Raw genomic sequence first — 18,833 nt, forward strand, 5'->3', positions numbered from 1 at the left:
CAGAAATAACACACATTGGTGTCTCTGACTTTAGAGCAGTAGGATATACAGTTATTTCTTTTCTTTTCAGAGACTAATTCTAGGATTCAAATTCAGGACTCAGTACCTTAAGTTGGTGTGAGGAAGTGAGGTGTGTTTATGTTGTGGGTACTAGGCTGAGAGATCTTACAGCTTCTTCCCCTTTGCTTTCTCATTACTTGCTTGCTCAATCTCTCTCTTTCTCCTCCTCCCCCATTACTCTGATTAAAGAAAACAGAGGAACACTCAGTCCAATATGAGGAAACATGCATTTCAGTTGAGAGAGAGAGGTTGTGGCAAAGGAATCAATCAAAAAGAGTTGGGCATTTATTGAAACCAGTTCTATTCCTTCCTCCTCCCCTTGCCCCTCCCTGAGTCTTTTTCAGAGTTGACCATTTGTGGAACAGGAAACATCAGAGCACAAAGCTGCTATGGGCCCCTGCTCTGTGGAATGATTTCCTTTCAGACTGTCCCGTTATCTTTTAGCTGGCAGGACATCCCTCTCCCTCCCTCCTTTGCTGAAAACCACTCTCTCTGCTTTCCCCTGATTCTTACTTTTCTTAAACACACACACACACACACACACACACACACACTTTACTGCCAAAAAAGTCCATCCTCCGCCCCCTTGCTAACTTCCTTCCAGCATTTCCTGAGCTGGATAATCCCAGAATTTGTAAAAGCAGAGGAAAGGGGAGAGTGAGAGAGAGTGTATTAAGGAAGGAAACCAGTTCCTTGTTCTCCTAATACTGTCCGATAGCCACAAAGCAAAGTAAGGGGTTTAAAATGTAGTGACTCATAGACTTTCAGGCTCTCCATCACTTTTGTATTTCTCTCTCTCTCTTCCCTTTTTACAAGTTCATGGGGAAAAATGGATTTGGAGTGTCGGTTTTTTTCTCTCTGAAAGACCCAGCTTGATTTAATTTGAAGGCCAGCTTCATTTTATTTGTTGGGATGCATCAGCAAGGAAGAACCTCAGCCAAAATCTGATCCCTGTTGCCAGTTTTATTGGAGACACTGGTTCTTTAACTCTCTGGTAGGGGAACCATCCTGAACTTGGGCTACAAACTCTATGCTGCTTCCTACTGGAGATCTCTGTATGTCCTGATTGTTCCCTTCTACAACAGCCGTAGTTGTAACAGCTTAACATCTGGTGCGGATTAATGTTAAGGCATCCAGCTGAAAGTTCTTCTGGGCTTTCGATGTTGCTGACCAGAAACGAGACACAAACAACACAGATCTGAAGACAAGAAGGGGGAGCTTTTAACTTATCTGGTGTAAAAAGGGGGGTGGGGGGAAGGAAGGAGGGGGTAATCCTCTTTTTTGGAACTAACTCATGAAGAACAAGGCAGGAAAGCTGAAACTCAAGAGGAAGGGAGCCACGAACGTCTTTGGCTGTGAGCTGACTGAATATCTGGAGAGCTCTGGACAAGATGGTAATCGAACATGGTCTCTTTCTTTCTTAACTTGTCTAAAGATGGGTCTGCTGTGGTTCTTTGGGGTTGGGAGAGTTAATGGTTTATAGTTTCAAAATATGGAATTTGTTCATCTGATGTAAAGATATTTTTTTACCTATTTCCTGGTTCCATCATTGATCACCCAGCAATGTGCTTAGTTCCATGTAAATGTATTGCTCTATGCCAGAGAGAAAGGGGGGAAAATTATCTCCAAGACTTGATGTATATAGAGAAGATGTATTTTGTGCACACCAAATTGGAAAAGGCTTAGTTAAGATTTGTTTGTTTTCAAGTTTTGCATTTTTAATATATTCCAAAATGTGAACTACTGAAATAAATGAGAATGGAATAGAATCAGGAGGTCCTAAAAAAAGGCTCTATTATGAGATACCAGTGTCTTCAAGGCCCCAGGAAGATCCCCATATTTTTTTTTCTTGAGAGACAGGGATGTGGGAAAAATAGTTGGGCAAATGTGGGAGAAGCAGCTAGTATTTGCTGTGCAGTTTATTAGACGCCATGTCTTTTGCTTATGATCAATGTTCTCAGATGAACATATGATGTGTCAGACTGTGGGAAGTTGCAGTCCTAATTTGTTCTTAAAGTAGTTGGTTGGAGAAGGAGAGAAAAGCAGATTTTTCCCCCCAAAGTGGGCTTGGTGATGAGACACAGTGCTGCTGATATTCTTGGAAACTATATATGTGATGACAAATGTTTAAGGATTTCTCTGTTCCTTGTGCCATTTGTATGATGCTTAAATTTTAGTTGCTTAATCCAGAATGATCTATTAGTAACATTATTTGGTTGTTATCCAATAATAATGGGTGATAGTCATTACTGTCTCAGTGGAACAAATGCCTCAAAAAGGAAATACCCTTATATAAAGTAAAGGGTATTAGATGTTGCACAGAGCTGTGAGTTGCCAAACTGCATTGCTTTGCTCTTGAGTGCTCTCTCAAATACATTTACTTGCTTCTTGTAATTGCACAAAGGGTGTTTTCTCAAGTTGGTCTCCTATGCAAAGCTGAGTGTATTTTGCAGAATGATACAGCATCTATGGATAAGAATGGCTATGTAGATTACACAGTAATGTTGCCACCTCTGCAGTTCAGCTTTACTCATTTTATGTTCATCAAGGACAGGAAAGAAAAGTGAAGGACAAACTGCAAGGTAGGTCTCAGTTATTTCAGATCAGAGCTCAGACCCACCAAGTCAAAATAGGCACGATCAGTCTCTGTTTAAGTATACTTCACCTATCTCCCCACTGTGTTTTTATCCAAATTCTTAATCCATATCCCACCACTGGAAACTTGAGTTGGCTGAGACCAAGTTTTTCAGTTGTAGCACACAGATTTTGGAACTTCTTATTACAGGAAGTGTAACTGGCATTCTGTTCAATGACTTTTCAGTAAATTATTGGTTTGGTTTGAGTTCTTGTTCCCCTACCAAGGTCCCTTCAAGGAGGAACCTTGCTCAGAATATTGTATCTACTTTCTCCTGGGAAACTAGGTAGGGCTAGGAAAGATTCCCATCTGGACATTGAAAGGCCACTGTACTTAACATTAAGTACAGTGAGCTGATTAAAGGAAAGTCAATCAAATCCAGTCAATTATTGGAATCAAATATTCCAGTTGATTTTGAGATATTGAATTGAATAAGCTGCCTTTGAATCACGTCAGAGACAGCTGAGGGCAATTTGAGACCTGATGGACTTTCTGGCTTTGTTGTCTCAAAGGTTGCAATTTTCCTTCCATATAGGGACAAAAAAGGGGGAGGTCTTAAGTAGTGCAATAGGCACTCTTACAGTGGCATAAATAGCTGGTCAATGAGTTTCATTATCTGGAAATTCTGCCTATTAGCAGATTGCTGCTGTCCTGTTTGTATCTCATTGTTCTGCTATAGTTTGTTTAGGCAGGTTCTCTGGAAAGGAAGAGAGATCCAGATTTATCCTGTTGCCTTTTTTTGGATCTAGTTTACTCTTGTGTGATCCTTTATCTTTCCCCCAATCCATAGCCTTATATTCTTATAACTAACTTTCCTTTTATCAGGTTAAACTTTAGAATAGTTCAGTTAGTCTCTGTATCTAATTTGCCTATTGTGTTCAAATCCCCTGTTCATTTTATTTTTTCTCCCTGCTAGCCCCCAAATTAAAAAAACAAAAGAAAAACAAGAAAAAGCTTTGATTTCTTTTGCTACATGTACTGAATGAGTCTTCCTTGTATGAGTGGGCCTGAAACAGTGTGCCTGCTATTAACCATTATGTATTATAAAGACTATTTATATACCATACTATATTGTATATTATATATTAATATATAGCACATTATATGTGCAGTAGTGGTAGTGCACTCACAAACTTTTATTGTTGGATGAGCAGCACATAATGTGGCATTTCCTGAAGAGGCTCACTTTGCCAGGGAGCCATACCAACAAATCTGCCATCTCAGAAAAGCAAACAGAATGGTGGATTCATTTCTCTTTATGTTCTTAACTAAGAACTTCCTTTATAAACAGTTTTTGAAAGTTTTTATTATAAATGGTAGAAGGACACTTTCTGTATTAATTAAGCATAATGTCTTGGTAGGCTCTTTCCTGAAAAATTTGGAAGCTGCTGTGCTGTTTTTTCCTCATACTTGTTATTTCTGCTTTAATCCATTCTGCCCCAAATGCTGCAATTGCAGGCATTTTTGATGCTTCACTGTAGTCTACGGCAAAGACTTTTCTTGAATTGCATATCAGTTGGGCCAAACCTGTCTTAGAAGCTAAACAGGGTTCCGTCTGTTAATACTGGAATGTAATATCTGAGCAATACTTTGAACTAGGAAAAACAGTTGAGTTTGGTTTGAGGAAGACTTACTTTTTTAATTGAATTGAATGTTGTTGCATTCAAGACAGATCTGAGGTGATTTACATACATCTACTTCTGTTTGTTTTTGTGAATGTATTTTTTATATGTTTTCTATCTAGTTCTCTGTTTTTATTATTTGCTTGCCATTTTATTTGTAATAGTTGTCATCCTTGGGGCCAATTGGCCTTAATAACAAGAAAAACATGAATTTTATTCTGCATGACATTTCCTTCCCCTCTTTTTTTCCAATCCCAGATAGCCACCAAATAGAGAGAGCTTATTGAGCCTCTAATGGGCCATTATATGGCCCATTATTAAGGTGTATTTGGCCTGGTATATCCCAAGCTGTGCTGCTTTGCTCTTGTTTCACTGTAGTTAAAGCACACAGACACATACATAGACAGAATCCAATCTTTTATTTATTGTGAAGAAAGGTATAAGGGGGCCTTGTATTTCTCCACTGAGTGGGGATTTTTCCCCCCAATGATTTGCTTCTTTGCTGGATGATTCAGTCTGTCAGCATGAGTCAGGTGAGGGGATCAAAATGAGTGAAATGTTGTTTGTTGTTTATTGAATGGCATGTCCCATTGGCTACCACCATGAGATCCTCTAATAAAAGACTGTATTGTTACAGGAGCCATTAGAAGGAAGAGAGTTAGGTCAAATGATGTTGGTTCAATCTTAAAAATAATAGCAGAAGAGATGTGGGAGTTTTGATTCCTTTGTTCTGTGGCAGCTCAAAGAACTGGAATAATATTAAAGCCAAATTTATCCCTGGGTAGCTATGATGGCAGACATACATTTAAATGTCACAGTTATGAGTCTTGCAAACCTCCAAAACTCTCTAGTTGGAATCTTTGAGGTGAAATTATATTTGTTAAGATGGGAAATCAGCCACTGGAAAAGGAGTCTTATTCAAATATTTTCCAATAATCGGTATCGTGCAATAATATTGAAATAAGATATTTTCTACCTCTGAGTGATTGACTTTATCTGTGAAGCAGAAAGACTGGACACCATAATAAATTGGTAAAAAGGATTTAGGATTTCTTTAAGATCTAGCCTCTTTAGTTAGTTTTCATCCACAATATACAAGAAAAAACCTTTTCCTCGATTAAACATTCAGATATGGGACTATATGGGAACTGATGTACTTTCTGTTCCACTGTCACTGTATTTGGATTAATCAGGAAAGTGGATATGTACACACCTTTGGAATAAATGTTGCCAAACCAAATCATTTATAGATGGTATTACCTTTATTAAAACAACTAAAATTATACAAAAGAGTGTGGAATTATATCAGGCAAGATATTACAGAAACCAGCAGATTGAGGAAGAAGAAGCAATAGAAGTCTGATTATGTTGGCTGATCCTAATAAAGTTTTCTCCTATATTTTTTCCCCCATGAACCAACATGATCATAGTTGGATTTTTTATATTAATTATGTTTGGCTTTATTCCAGCTGACAGTTGAAATAAAACTCTATTTGTGATAATCCAAAATTCTAGTTGTTACAGTTTGAATAAAGCCACCAATAGCCAGCTCCACAGCTGAAAGCATAGCCTGCTTTAGAGGGAATGTCTAGATGTAGTCACAGGAAGTGGTTTGGCAATTCAGTGAAGTTTTCTTTCCCTCTGGGTCAATTCTTAACAGTTACCCTTGGCTTACGCAAAAAGGAAAGAAGGGTGGAAATCATGCTCCTAAAACTGCTTATTTTCTGCTTTGCTCTCAACCTAACCTTTTGCTCGATTACCACAGAAGAGCAAGAATGTTTCTTTTTCATGGTGTGCTTCAGAAAGTAAAGCTGAAACTGCTGGAGCCAACAGATTGGAGCAAAACGAAATGCAGGAGCATTTCTTATGGCCCAGCAGTTGGCAGATGAAGGAGAAACAAGGTCAGGCTTGTTGAGATACTTGGAACAGCTCAGTGACATACATTTATATGAATAATGATTTGATTGATTGATTAAGTGTCATCAAGTTGTTTTCATCTCCTAGTGACCACTGAATCATGATTACACCCCCCAAAAGTTATCTGCTTTACTACTGCCATTTGGGCCTCATATGACAATAGCGTGCTTCACTATTGATGTAGCTAAATCAGAGACAGGTAATTTGGTGCCCACCAGATATTTCAGACTTCATTCCAGTTAGTCTCAGTCAACATGGTCAGTGGCCATGGTCAGAATCATGGAAATCATAATATGAAATATCTGGATTCCATCAGGTTGCCCATCTCAGATCTGGATGATAATTCAGTTCACTTTTTGCATTTTCTCAACTGTACTGTCTCTTTTATCTGTGAAGAGACTACTTTTTGCCTTTAAGGGCCCCTACAGTGCTGGACATTACATACTTCTTGCTCCTACAGTCTCAACACAGCTGAGATGTCTTTTTCTTTTTTCTTTTTTTGCTTGTTTGCTTCCTGGCATACTAATATCATAGAAACTGCTGGTTTTCTGGTAGTGCCTGTTTATACAAAGACCCGAAATCAAAAGACTCCTTGTACTGAAGAAACTAGAATGTCAGAAGACCTTGCAGAAAAGAGTTGATTCCTTGCCAGGCTCAGTAACCATAGAGTGTACTCAATCCATAATCCAGAAAGACAAGCAGTCTTCTATACCATGTAAATTCTATTAGCACAGAGCCCTAGGATTTTTTAAAAATCTTATTAGCAGTTATTGCAACACCAACAAGTGGAAAATAATAGAAAAGTGAGGACAGGCAGGAAAGTTGTGAGCACTTCCATTGGGCTGCACCAAGAATCTTGAAGAATGTGTTACTCAGTACATTTGTACTGAGATTTTTTCATGTGTGACCTGTAAAATTAGCCCATAGCTAGAAGAAGCTCAAACTAAGGGGAAAATGTCATTGAATTCATGCATTTTGTTTTATGTACCTTTTTATAATTATACCAATGACAGGCATGGATTGTGGTGATGCAAATAAAAACAAGCGAAGAAGCAATGAATGAGAGAGGTGGTATGAAAGATGTGAGAAGGATGGGGCAAATGCTAGAAAATCTAAAACACTTCAGGAATTGATGTATTTTTTCCCACCTGCTTTTCTTTGCCTTATGCTATGCCCCCCATGTGTCTATCCACAGTATCAACATGTCCTGGTAACATCCTTTTTTCTGCTGTATCCTCATAACATTAACTTGTCTCCAGCTCATGAATGAGAGAGGCTTACATTTAAGTTAAGCTTAGCTGTACAATAAAACTTCAATTTAATGGACCAAGAAGTACTTCACTTCTTCTTGAATGTCCATTAAATATGAAATTCTGTTATTCACTTCAATTTATTTCATTTGCATAATGGCATCATTACACAGATTATACAGATTATATACATTGAAGTAAATGAAGTAAATTAATACAAATAACATAAATTTAACTCTCTCCCCTCTTTAAGTGCCTCATATGGGCCATGTCCAATGCAATGGATATGCCTGCTATTCCAGGGGGTCTCTGGACAAAATTTTTCTCTGCTGCATGCAAATCTTCTAAATGCGGTCCCTAAACTCTAATTTCCTTTGCAACTGAGAATACAGATAATGGGACAGGATAGGCATTGGGAATAAGGATAGTGAAATTTATGACAGTTTAGTTTTCTGTTGACTTAGGTTTGGGTGGAAAGTACTATAACTCAGTAGTGGGGCAAGGCTGATAGGAAGTGGTTTTCATGTTGATTCCATGTGTTTAAGAGTAAGCTTGTTTTTGAAGAGTAGTTGTGGTGTTTTGTAATGAGATCAAAGACTTTCTTGCCCCTGGTGAAATGCAAGTGGATATGTTGAAAGGTGTAGGTGACTAATCACAGGTCTGTTTTTCACATTCTCATTATCATATGCCAAGAAGGATATTGTGCATCTCAAAATACACCTGGGCTATCCATGTGTCTCAATCACAAAGAAAAAGACCCTTTCATTCTTTGTAGCTATTAGCAGAAGTGTCAGAAAGAGGTGCATTCATTCTCTCCTTTTCTTATAATATTTGAAACCAGCTAAATTCCCACACTGAGGGCCTTTCTCACAATTTGAGGAATTTCTTTTGTATGGTAGCTAAAATTGGGTAAGTCATGATGAAAACCCCAGAATAGGAAATTTCTCAGAATAATTGCAACCCTTGTGGTTGCACACATATTTTGCAACCCTGAGAGATATAAATTACTCTGTTCTTTAGTTTTATTTTTCTTTTACTTTGTATATCCCTGATGTATGCACAGTAGAATTTCTACACATTGGAAAGGTGGTATTTTCTTCAGCTGTCCTGTCTATTCACAATTTGTTAGTCAAATAAAATTGCTTTTATAGCACCCTTCCCTAATCTGATGCCCTTCAGATATATTTGTTTGTAATTTCCCCATAATTTCCAACAAGGACATTGAACATAGTAGCTTTACAGGTAGTTCTCATTCAGCAATCTCTTGTTCAATGACCATTCAGTTACAATGGTGCTGAATGAGGGGACTTACAATTGTTCCTTGTAGTTGCAGCTGTTGCAGCATCCCTGAAGTCACATGATCACGAATCAGGCACTTGGCAACTGGCTTGCAATTACAATGGACACAGTGCCTGGTGGTCATGTGATCTCCATTTGCGACCTTCACTGCCAGCTTCTGTCAATGGGGAATCTGGCAGGAGGTTGTAAATGATGACCACACGACTATGGGACACTGCGATTGTGTGGGATTCACCTAATGCTGCAACTGCTGTGATAAGTCAGTGCGGTCACATGATGTTGTACTTTATGACTGCGTGACTTAGCAATGGAATTGCCAGTTCAATTACTATAGTTAAGCAAGCACTACCTGTACAGCTCAATACATTTGGAGAGTATCACATTAAGAAAGGCTGACTGAAATAAAATTAGATTTTAAGACTGAGTGATAGCAGGTATCACTATGTTAATACCAAATAAATGTTTCCTGAAGATCAATAGGTTACTTAGGACATTTTTTGGGGATAGTGGACCACCAAGGTTTATATCTTAATTGAGATTAACATTACAGGAAGGTCGTTTTAATCTACATGACTTGAAAAAATATCACTGGGCTTATATTTTATTAGCCATTTGGCTAATTGGAATGAAAATACAGTGGTACCTCGAGTCACAAACGCGAGGTTCATGAACAATTCCGGTCATGAACAGCACCGTTCGCAAAATTTTGCTTCCGTTCGCGAACTCTGCATCGGGTGACAAACAGGATCCGTAGCCATTTTCCCTGCTGTGACACATGGTCGTGGCTTCCTGTAGGGAGGGGGACTCTCCCTCCAAACAATAACCGCCTCCCCACCCGCCTTCCTGTCCTCCACGCCAGAAGTCGCCTTGAGCAAGGTTAGTGTTCTCTTTCTTCGTACTGTACTGTACTGTACTTTGTTTTATATTTTTGTAGTTTTTTAAAAAAATACATATGGTTCAGAACGGATTAACCGTATTTACATTGAACCTTATGGGAAAATTTGATTCTGGTCGTGACCAATTCGGGTCACGACCAGAGTCGCGGAATGAATTAAGTTCGTGACCCAAGGTACCACTGTATAGTGGAATATTATCTTTTATGGGCTATGATGGAAAGCTGTTATCTATTTTCCTTGTGATCATGGCAAGTTCTTGGAACATCAGAAAAGATGTTTTATTGCCAAGCATGTGGGCAGTGAGAAATCTTGGACCATATTGAGGTATTGATTGGATTTTGATAATGAGGCTCATGAACGTTTAACTCTGGAAAACTTCTACTCTAAAAATAGATGGCAAAACATTCTATTGAAAAATTTGAGTGGAAACTGAGCTTTTAAAGTAATTATTATATAATTATTGTTTTAAGGATTTCTCCCAAGTTCAAATTGAATTTGGTCTTCCCAGTTCAGAACAGTGGCAGTATCTTCAACTAAAGCATGTTTTAACCATTCAGTATGAGCCAAACCTTTTTGCTGCTTTATAAGGCAACTAAGATGCTCTTTTATTTGATGTATAATAGAAGTAAACCCCTAAGATATCTCCATTAGAAGCTCAAGAATATTTTTAAAGTGGACATTTTTGTGGGATATTCTGAACATGGACTAAAGAACCGGAATCTCTGATAATGCCCCATCAATGGCTTTGTGTCCTTAAAAAATATTAAAGTGGTATCAATGGATTAGAGATTAAAAAATTGTATTTAGAGTGTATTGCACTCCCCAAAGAATGTGTTTGAAAGAATGGACATCAGGTTTTCTTTACTGGGGTATAAAAATTTGAGGGTTCTTTGACCCATACGATATGGTCCTGTGAACATTTGGTACTGTTTTGGAATGGTATTTTAATGTATATAAGTAGATTTATGGGAAAATCTTTAAATGTTAAAAAGATTGATGTGATGTTAATTATATACCAAAGCTTTGAAATCTGTTTCTCAGGAATTGTGATTGTATCACTTATCACATTGGGGGGGGGGGGGAGATTAAAAGAATTATTGAGAAATGGGAAAAGTGATATTATTCCAGAAATTAAGGAATATTTTTTGGGAAATGTGTAATTTATCCATCTTTGAAAAGGCAGATTTTCTACTAATCAAAGGATGAAGCAATATGTACTACTTTGGCAGAGATTTTACGATATTTTACACTAATATTTTGTATTTGATTATACTATAGTACTATATGGTATTTATGGAAAAACCAGAGATAAGTTTAATGTTTATTTATTTATTTATTAAACAAACTTATATAGTAACCCAACTCATACACAGTGACTCCAGGCGGCTTACAAAAATATATAAAGTAGTTTCTTTTCTTTTCTTTGTTTCTTTTTTGTTTCTATTTTTGTTAAGTTAAAGGGTTGTTCCATTTAATTTTTCTAAAGTGTATTTTGGTGCTTTGTCTACATTTTGTATTTTTTTCTAAATTTAAATTTAAAAAAAGATTGAGTGATAGGATGATGTTTGAGCAACAATGATGAACCTCAATCCTGTTTAGATCTATTCAGAGGTCTCACAATGTTCATCCTGAAGTTCTAATCATAAGTACATTTATTTATGAACTTGTTCCCATTGTGCGGTTCTGAGATTCAACAGAAGATCCATACTGAGGTAAGCCTAAAATAGTATAATGAAATGTGTGTGTGTGTGTTTTAAAAAAAGAATGATAGAACAGGCAAAGTCACAAACAGAAAATGGAGTATTGGCCAGAGCTTAGCACTGCCAAAAGGGATCTAGAGTATTTGATGGATCACAGGTGAAGTACAAGGCAACAAGATTACACATTTGTCTAATATGGCAGACAGCATTTATTACATCAGTTTCAGTATCATATATATGTGTATATATATATATATATATATATATATATATATATATATAGGGGGACACGGTGGCGCAGCGGCTTAATGACACTGAAAGTTGCCGGCCCGAAATGGTCGACGCTTCAGCGGTTCGAGTCCAGCCTTCGTGTTAAACAGGGTGAGCTCCTGTTTCCTCCCCAGTTCCTGTCAACCCAACAGGTCGAAAACTCACGTGAGTAGATAAATGGGTACTCTCACTCTGGTGGGAGGAAAAATGCTGGCGGTGCCTTGCAAAAAGGAGTTGGGAGCAGTTGCCGATAAGCGCGAAAAACCGTGCGCGCCGGAAAAGGGCGCAAAGCAACGGAAACCCCGCCTCCTCCGCTCGCCAGCTGGGCTCTGCTCTAGGAAGGAGGCTCTGGCAAACCACTTCCGAAAAACAATTGCCTTGAAAAATGCAAGGACTCATTCAAGCAGTCACTGCAGGGTCAGCAATGACTGAGCGCAGACAATATATATATATATATATATATGAGCCTCCTTATAAAGATCTGAAATCTGCATTGTGATTTCTCAAGACAGGATTGTTTATATAACATTTAAAATAATCCATTAATCATTTTTTTAAATTAAAAGGTTCAGAACTTTAAAAATAGTGAATGCTTTCAGAATATGATTGTGATCTATTTTAACCTATCATTATCTGCAACCAAACGATTATCCGTGGACACCAAACTTTTCTCCTTCCCAGCGCTACAGATGTCTTGCTTTTATGGAAAAAGGATCATATCTCAAAAGGTTCTGGGATTAGTCTCCAGGTGGGGTTGGAGGCTTGCTTCCTGTAGGTGGAGCAACACTGAGTTAAATGGACCAGTAGTCCTACTTAACAGCTACTTGTGTTTCATGATTTCCCGTGTGAGCACATAATGAAAATGGTCAAGTTGTCTTTTTTAGAGATACAGTAACAATAACAGATTGTTACTGCCACTGTAGGATCTTGTCTAAGTATCCAGCTGTTTTTTCTTGAACTTCCTTTAGGAAAACACAAATCAGGTATCAGGCACATAGGAGAAGGAATAGGAGAAGGAAACTGGGCTTTCATGTTGTTTGCTGCGTGATCTGTATTTTTGTTCTTTGTTCTGCTGAACAGTGATACTTTCTGTGGACTCTGCTGATTTGAAAAGAAGCTCTCTTGAGCCAAACTCCAAATCTGCTGTCCAGATGTGAATTCAATTTTCTGCATTATTTTTTTTCTCCTTTTCTGCTCACTTCTATTGGCATATACTTTTACAACAGGGTGGTATGTTCTTCCTTGGATATGTATGAGTGAGGGGGGAATGCATTTTCCTCCAAAGTCATATTGTTTTGGCTTGAGAAATGGAAGTTGAAGACAGTTGTACATAAATTTAGTGATTAGCCTGATAGAGTGGTGCAGCTAACCTGTCAAGGATGAGGAAGTTTCTGTTTCAGGAAAACTCAAGGGTACCCTGAGTTGGCTAATTATCTGACAAGTCCCCAACCTTTACAGTTTTGAGAGGATTCAGAGTTTTAAGAAGATGTTGGGGATAGTCCATTCAACTGACTGGTATAAGAGACACAATCAGTTACAAAACATCAATATTTGTGTTCATCTCCACCAAGGCACTCCTTGTAATCTGCCTTTGTCCTCTCTCTGTGTACATGGGTACACTTTAAAAACATTGGGCTAAAATTACCCATGTTTTTTATTTAATCACAAAGCTTTTGTAGTATTTTGGGGGCTTATAAGCTTTTTCAGAAATAAAATGATGCTGGAGGCTGATACATGGCTTTGCAGCATGCTTCCTATTATTTTAACGAAATAGGTCTGTCAGATATTGGATGGAGAAGGGAGACTGGTGAGCATCAAAAAGGTATCTGTGGGCATATTGATTTGTGAGGGAAAAGACCTAGAATGACCTGATTATCAAACCATCCTTTTATGCTTCAGTCACTTTACATTCTGGAGACAACTACTGTACTTGGGCTGATAGCAGAGTACAGTTGGGGAAAAGCAAAGTGCACCTCACCACCAATCTTGCCTCCTCTTCTGCTCTTATTTCTGTATCAACCTGTTACCATCTTACATGTGATTGTGATGAGTTCATCTGAACCTCTAAGAACCTGAAGAGCTCAGCTTCCAGGGTGGTTATACTTCCTTCCCCATGCATAGTATAGAGGCTGAAAGCACAATAACCACAGGATAGCATTAAGCACTGAGTTTCCACAGTGACCCAGCTATCTAGTATGCATTTGGCCCCCAAATTTCCTATATCCCACATATGAAGGTGGGGCTTAAATTCTGCTTCCCTGTTCTATATTTGATATTTAGATATTGCTGCTGTAGCATGCTGTCCATCTGGCAAACTCAATGGAAAACCCAGGGAGCGTAGGAGGGTTTTTCATAAAAACGTAGAGTTGGAATAGGCCATGTGGCCACTGAGTCCAGTCCCCTCCTCAAAGCAACCCTGGGAGAAGGCTGTTAAGATAATTGCTATCATTGTTAGGAAGCTTTTTTTCCTTAATACTGATCTAGAATCTGACTTCCTATAACTTAACCATTATTCCTTGACTTGATATAACAGTATTTCAAAAACTTGAAAACTGTTATCATTTTCACCCTTCAGTTGTCTCTTCTCAAGGCTAAGCATACCCATTTCCTCCAGTCTTGTCTTGTAATTCTTAGGACCTTTCCCCACTGCTGAGTTAAAGTGTTATCTAACCATCTATGAGACTGCTATCTCCTGATATAGTTTTGTTATCTCCATTGTTGATCCCTATCCTGCCTTTATTGCATCTGCTGAATGCTGGTGTTCTGATTCTGGATGCAATGCATGGTGAGCAAAGTCATGGGTTGATTTCAAGGCTCTCCTGTCCTCCTTCTTTTGTGCATCAGGAAAAACAGCCAGAGATCATGTAGTTACAAGAAGAATAGGGAGGGTCTTTGGGTTGCTTCTTGTGCCCATCCACCTACAGCCTGGATTCTGACAAAATCTAAATTGAATAAAATTTAAAGCAAAAATTCAGAGTCATGAAGGGAACTAAGAATTCCCTTCCCTTCCCTTCCCTTCCCTTCCCTTCCCTTCCCTTCCCTTCCCTTCCCTTCCCTTCCCTTCCCTTCCCTTCCCTTCCCTTCCCTTCCCTTCCCTTCCCTGACAGGTAATAAATGCCAATTTTCAGATTCCTCTGTTCAAGAGACACTAGGGGAGGGGAAGGTAGCTAGTATCTCCATTCCACTGTTTTGGTTCAGTATTTCAGTCTTGTGCTAAATTGGTAAGGACCACAGAGTTAAAGTACTGGCTGCTAAACATATTATGCAATTTTTAGAGACCATAGCCATTGTGAGAGTTTGGGGGCAGGGTGCTTAAAGCCTACTTTTTGACCCAGGCTTTTAGAGTTTGGGAGGTATTAAGCAGCTAGCAGTCATGTTAATTTTAGAATACAATTTTTAAATGGTTTTATGATATTATTTATGTATATGTATTTTTGTAAGTCACCTAGAGCCATTGGTGTGGGTGGGATATATAGTACATTCATAAATCAGTCAATCAATCAGTCACTCACATCCATTGCTGAGAATTGGCCTACATGTCTAAATGGCATTCAGATTGGGAAAGACTAATTCAAGCTTTTGTGAGGTTATTTATAATTTTTTTTCTTTTAACAATGTAAAAGTGAAGAATTTTTCTACACATTTGGCATTCTGCTGGATCTGCAAGATGCACTCTTTCCATGCCTCTGCTCAGTCAGTTTTGCTGCTGGAGGTTGACTCCATGCTCCCTTCCTCACTGACTGTTAGATGAAATGCTGTGTAGCAAGCGAAGTGTATAGGTGAGCCAGTTCTTATTTATGAACATAGCAAAACTCAAAGAGTTGCTTCTACTGAAATTAGTATGTGTTGTAGGTGTACTTGCAGTAGATGTTGGCACAAAATATCTCTGTAGGTTCATCCATGTGGGTCTTTTAATAGACCAAAGTCATGCAGCTGGGTGTTGAAGGCTCTAGAGGCCTTTTGGCTCTCAGAGCATAGTTGAATTTGAGGCTGGGCTCTGTAGCTCATCCTCACAATTGTATTTTAGGTATGTCTCAATAAAGAGCCTCTGAGCATGGACAGGATATGTACTTTGAATAGCCACAGCCAACTTGCTAATCTGGAATTGAAGCATAAAATGTCTTATCAAGTCTGAAATCTGATACCTTTTATTTATTCATTTGTCAAATTTATAAGGCCGACCAACTCCATAACAACTCAAGGTAGCCTGCATAAAAACAACAAGAAACAATGGAACAAAGGATGGTGCGTGTCCTCAAGAATAAATCAATCAAACTAACATGTAAAATCATATAATTCATTTGCCACCCATCCTGAGGAAAAAGCCAAGAGGAAAAAGCCAAGATTTTAAAGACTTTTTAAACACAGTTGGGGTTGGGGACCATATGGATCTTGGGGGGATGCTTGGGAAAGGGCAGGAGCTCCTTCCCATTGTCACTGACTGAGTGGTCAGACTGAGAGAGGCAAGTACTTCTGGTGCATGCGTGTATGTGTGTCTGTGTGTCCCTCTTGCCTGACCACAGATAAAGTGGTCTGATTTTTACTGTAAGGGGCATTCTAAAACTCTGAGTAGAGAGGCTTTTCAGGTATATCATATTTCAAATTTCAATGTCCTTTGGATATTTAGAGCATTTTTGATGTTTCTCTCATTTCAAAATATACAGGTTGAGATCCAAAACTTTCATCCACTCCAAGAGGCACTGCTACCCATCTTTGAAAAAAACAACCCATCTCATCCCCAAACCACAGCTATATCTTTGTTTAACAAATGCATAGGTTCTAATTAGTTGTGTCAAATGGCTTACATAAAAAAATCTGTTCAAGAATAAAAATTAAATGCAAAAGGAACCCTGGGAGATTATGCAGCTCATCTTCCAGCTTAAGAACACTGTGACTAGATTCACTCAGTATTCTAAGCCATGGTTTCTTTAACTATGGTTTCTTAACTAAATCTTAATTGTTGGGAACACATGGTGCATTCAGTCATAAATCATGGGTTATAAAGTGCAATGACTGAGTTTATACAATAAGCTAAATGAAAACTGAATAAACCACCTCAATACTTAATGTGATGTGTGAACCCAGCCCGTGTTACTATGATGCTTTGATAGAAGCCTTTCATTTCTTCCCATAGAAATATTACTTGTTCCCTGAGAAAGCCGCACCAGAATGCAATCAGGCAGATGGCTCCTAGTGGTACAAATGAGGGGTGCTGGGCAGCTGTTTTCTTCATAACAGACTTTTTTTGAAGAAGAAGTAGGAAAAAGAAGATGTAAAGGTAGCCAAACTTTTAAAGTAGAGTCACTCTTGTCCATTTTGTCTGGTTGGGGGCCACAGGGTAATGTTGTCAAAAATATTATGATATCATCAGAGTGGCTGTGACCAAAACATTAGGTCCAAGTATATTTTGCTCTTTAAATTCACTGATTTTGGTGGGAGGATTCATGGTCTTTAAAAGGTAATATGGGTACTGTAAGTCTCTACACCTATATGCCCCTTAACTTTCCCCCCAAACTTGTGATCCTCAACCAATCCTTGAACTCATCCCAGTTGCCTCTCCTCATTTTTTCATGCTGCATCTATCCTTTGAATCATAGAAGGTAAAACTGGAAGGCATTTGAGGATCATACTGTCCATCACCCTGCCCAGCGCACAACTCTAGTACTACAACATCCATGATGGATGGCCATGCAGCCTCTGTTTATGTAACTGCAGCTGAGAGTCTACTGCATCCTAAAGCAGTCAATTCCATTATGGACATCTTTCACATTAGGAAAGTTTTCCTGATATCCAACCAAAATCTACTTTTTTCTAATTTCCACCCCTTGTTTCTTGTCTAGACTTCCGGATAAGTCTACCCTGCTTCCTAGATGACAGTCCTTTGTGTACTTAAAGACAGCTATCATGTTTTCTTAAAATGGCAGCAGTTAAGCACTTAATAAAAAAGATTTTTGAAATTAATGGTCTACAGCAGGGAATCTATGGTTGTTGTTTTTTTTTTAATATATATTTCTGAGCTATAGCCCTATCCTGACAGTCCTATCCTGCACAATGAGGGATACAGAGTTGTAGCCCAACAACATCTGGAGGGCCACATGTTTCCTATGCCCTTATTTCATATGACTTCTCTCCACTAGTTTCCAATCCCTAATTTGGAAAGGATAAAATGTATTTATAAACAACTTCCTCAAAAGCTTAAACCAATATTTTATATATCTAGATGGAACTGAAAATGGACTGACCAATGCAAAAAGAAAAATAAAGTAACACGTTTTACTTGGAAAAAAAAATTCTATCTGCTGAATCTGTAAATTGCAAAGCAAAGAAGCAAAACAAAATCTGTTCAGACTGTTTAATGAAGACAGTCTTAAGAATGCTAACTAGGGAAAATATATTTTGAATTTGTAAATCCAAAATTCATAAAAGCACCTTATTCATACAATTTTGAATATTACCAAGGAGTTTATAGTTCCTTATTCTTATTTATAAGTCTCCAGTGGGTACATAAGAATATACATTCTTATGTACCCACTGGAGACTTATAAATATCCACATATCTGATTATCTTTGGTGAGAGTCTTCAAGTGACCAAGCAGGAAGATACTGTTCATTAAACAATAGCAGAAGTTTGATGTGTCACAAATTACTAAGTGTGCAGATAGATGTAATTTGCCTAATACGCATGGGTTGCTCCAGTGGACATATTACAGAGCCGTTTCTCTCATTTGCAACCAACCTGTACTTGCACTTAAATGTGTGACCTGCAGAATGGTGTCAGGTTTCTACAAATTCAATAGTAAGGTAGCAGTGGTGGGAATCTAAACTGGGACTGCAGTACATAGAAGGCCACCCTACAATCCACACAAATTAGCATTTGTGGGAGTGGGAGGAACTCCCCTTGGCACTAACGGGGAGCTTTTCATAAATCAATGCATGGCACAGTTAGAAAAGCAGAAGGGTTGCCTTCTGAGAGGATTCCAGCAAGAGAAGGAATCTCTCTCCCCCCGCGCGACCCCCCGTCTCCTCTTCTCAGAACTAGTAACTTCCTGTGAGATGAAGCAATGAGTTATTTCAAAAAAGCAATCTGATACCCCTGTCAGTCAGAAGCATGTAAGAGCACTGATATTAGGGGGAGTGGAAGCCATCTGCTCGCTGTTGTACTTTTGCCGTTCTTTTTTGTTGTT

The 18,833-nt window shown here is 38.4% G+C and overlaps 1 protein-coding gene across 1 annotated transcript in view; it reads left to right on the plus strand.

The window, feature by feature from the left end:
• Positions 1 to 515: 515 nt before the first annotated feature.
• ARHGAP31 (Rho GTPase activating protein 31) overlaps positions 516 to 18,833 on the plus strand; it is a 91,094-nt gene continuing 72,776 nt past the window's right edge. Inside the window, exon 1 of the mRNA XM_088140748.1 lies at positions 516 to 1,454. Coding sequence (XP_087996874.1) covers positions 1,355 to 1,454 — 100 coding nt within the window. The 5' untranslated portion in view covers positions 516 to 1,354. The remainder of the gene's footprint in view (positions 1,455 to 18,833) is intronic.

This window comes from Python bivittatus, unplaced genomic scaffold (genome assembly GCF_059951505.1).
Source record: "Python bivittatus isolate LINGU-HERP-01145 unplaced genomic scaffold, Pbiv_v1 ctg000340_np1212, whole genome shotgun sequence".
Taxonomy (NCBI): domain Eukaryota; kingdom Metazoa; phylum Chordata; class Lepidosauria; order Squamata; family Pythonidae; genus Python; species Python bivittatus.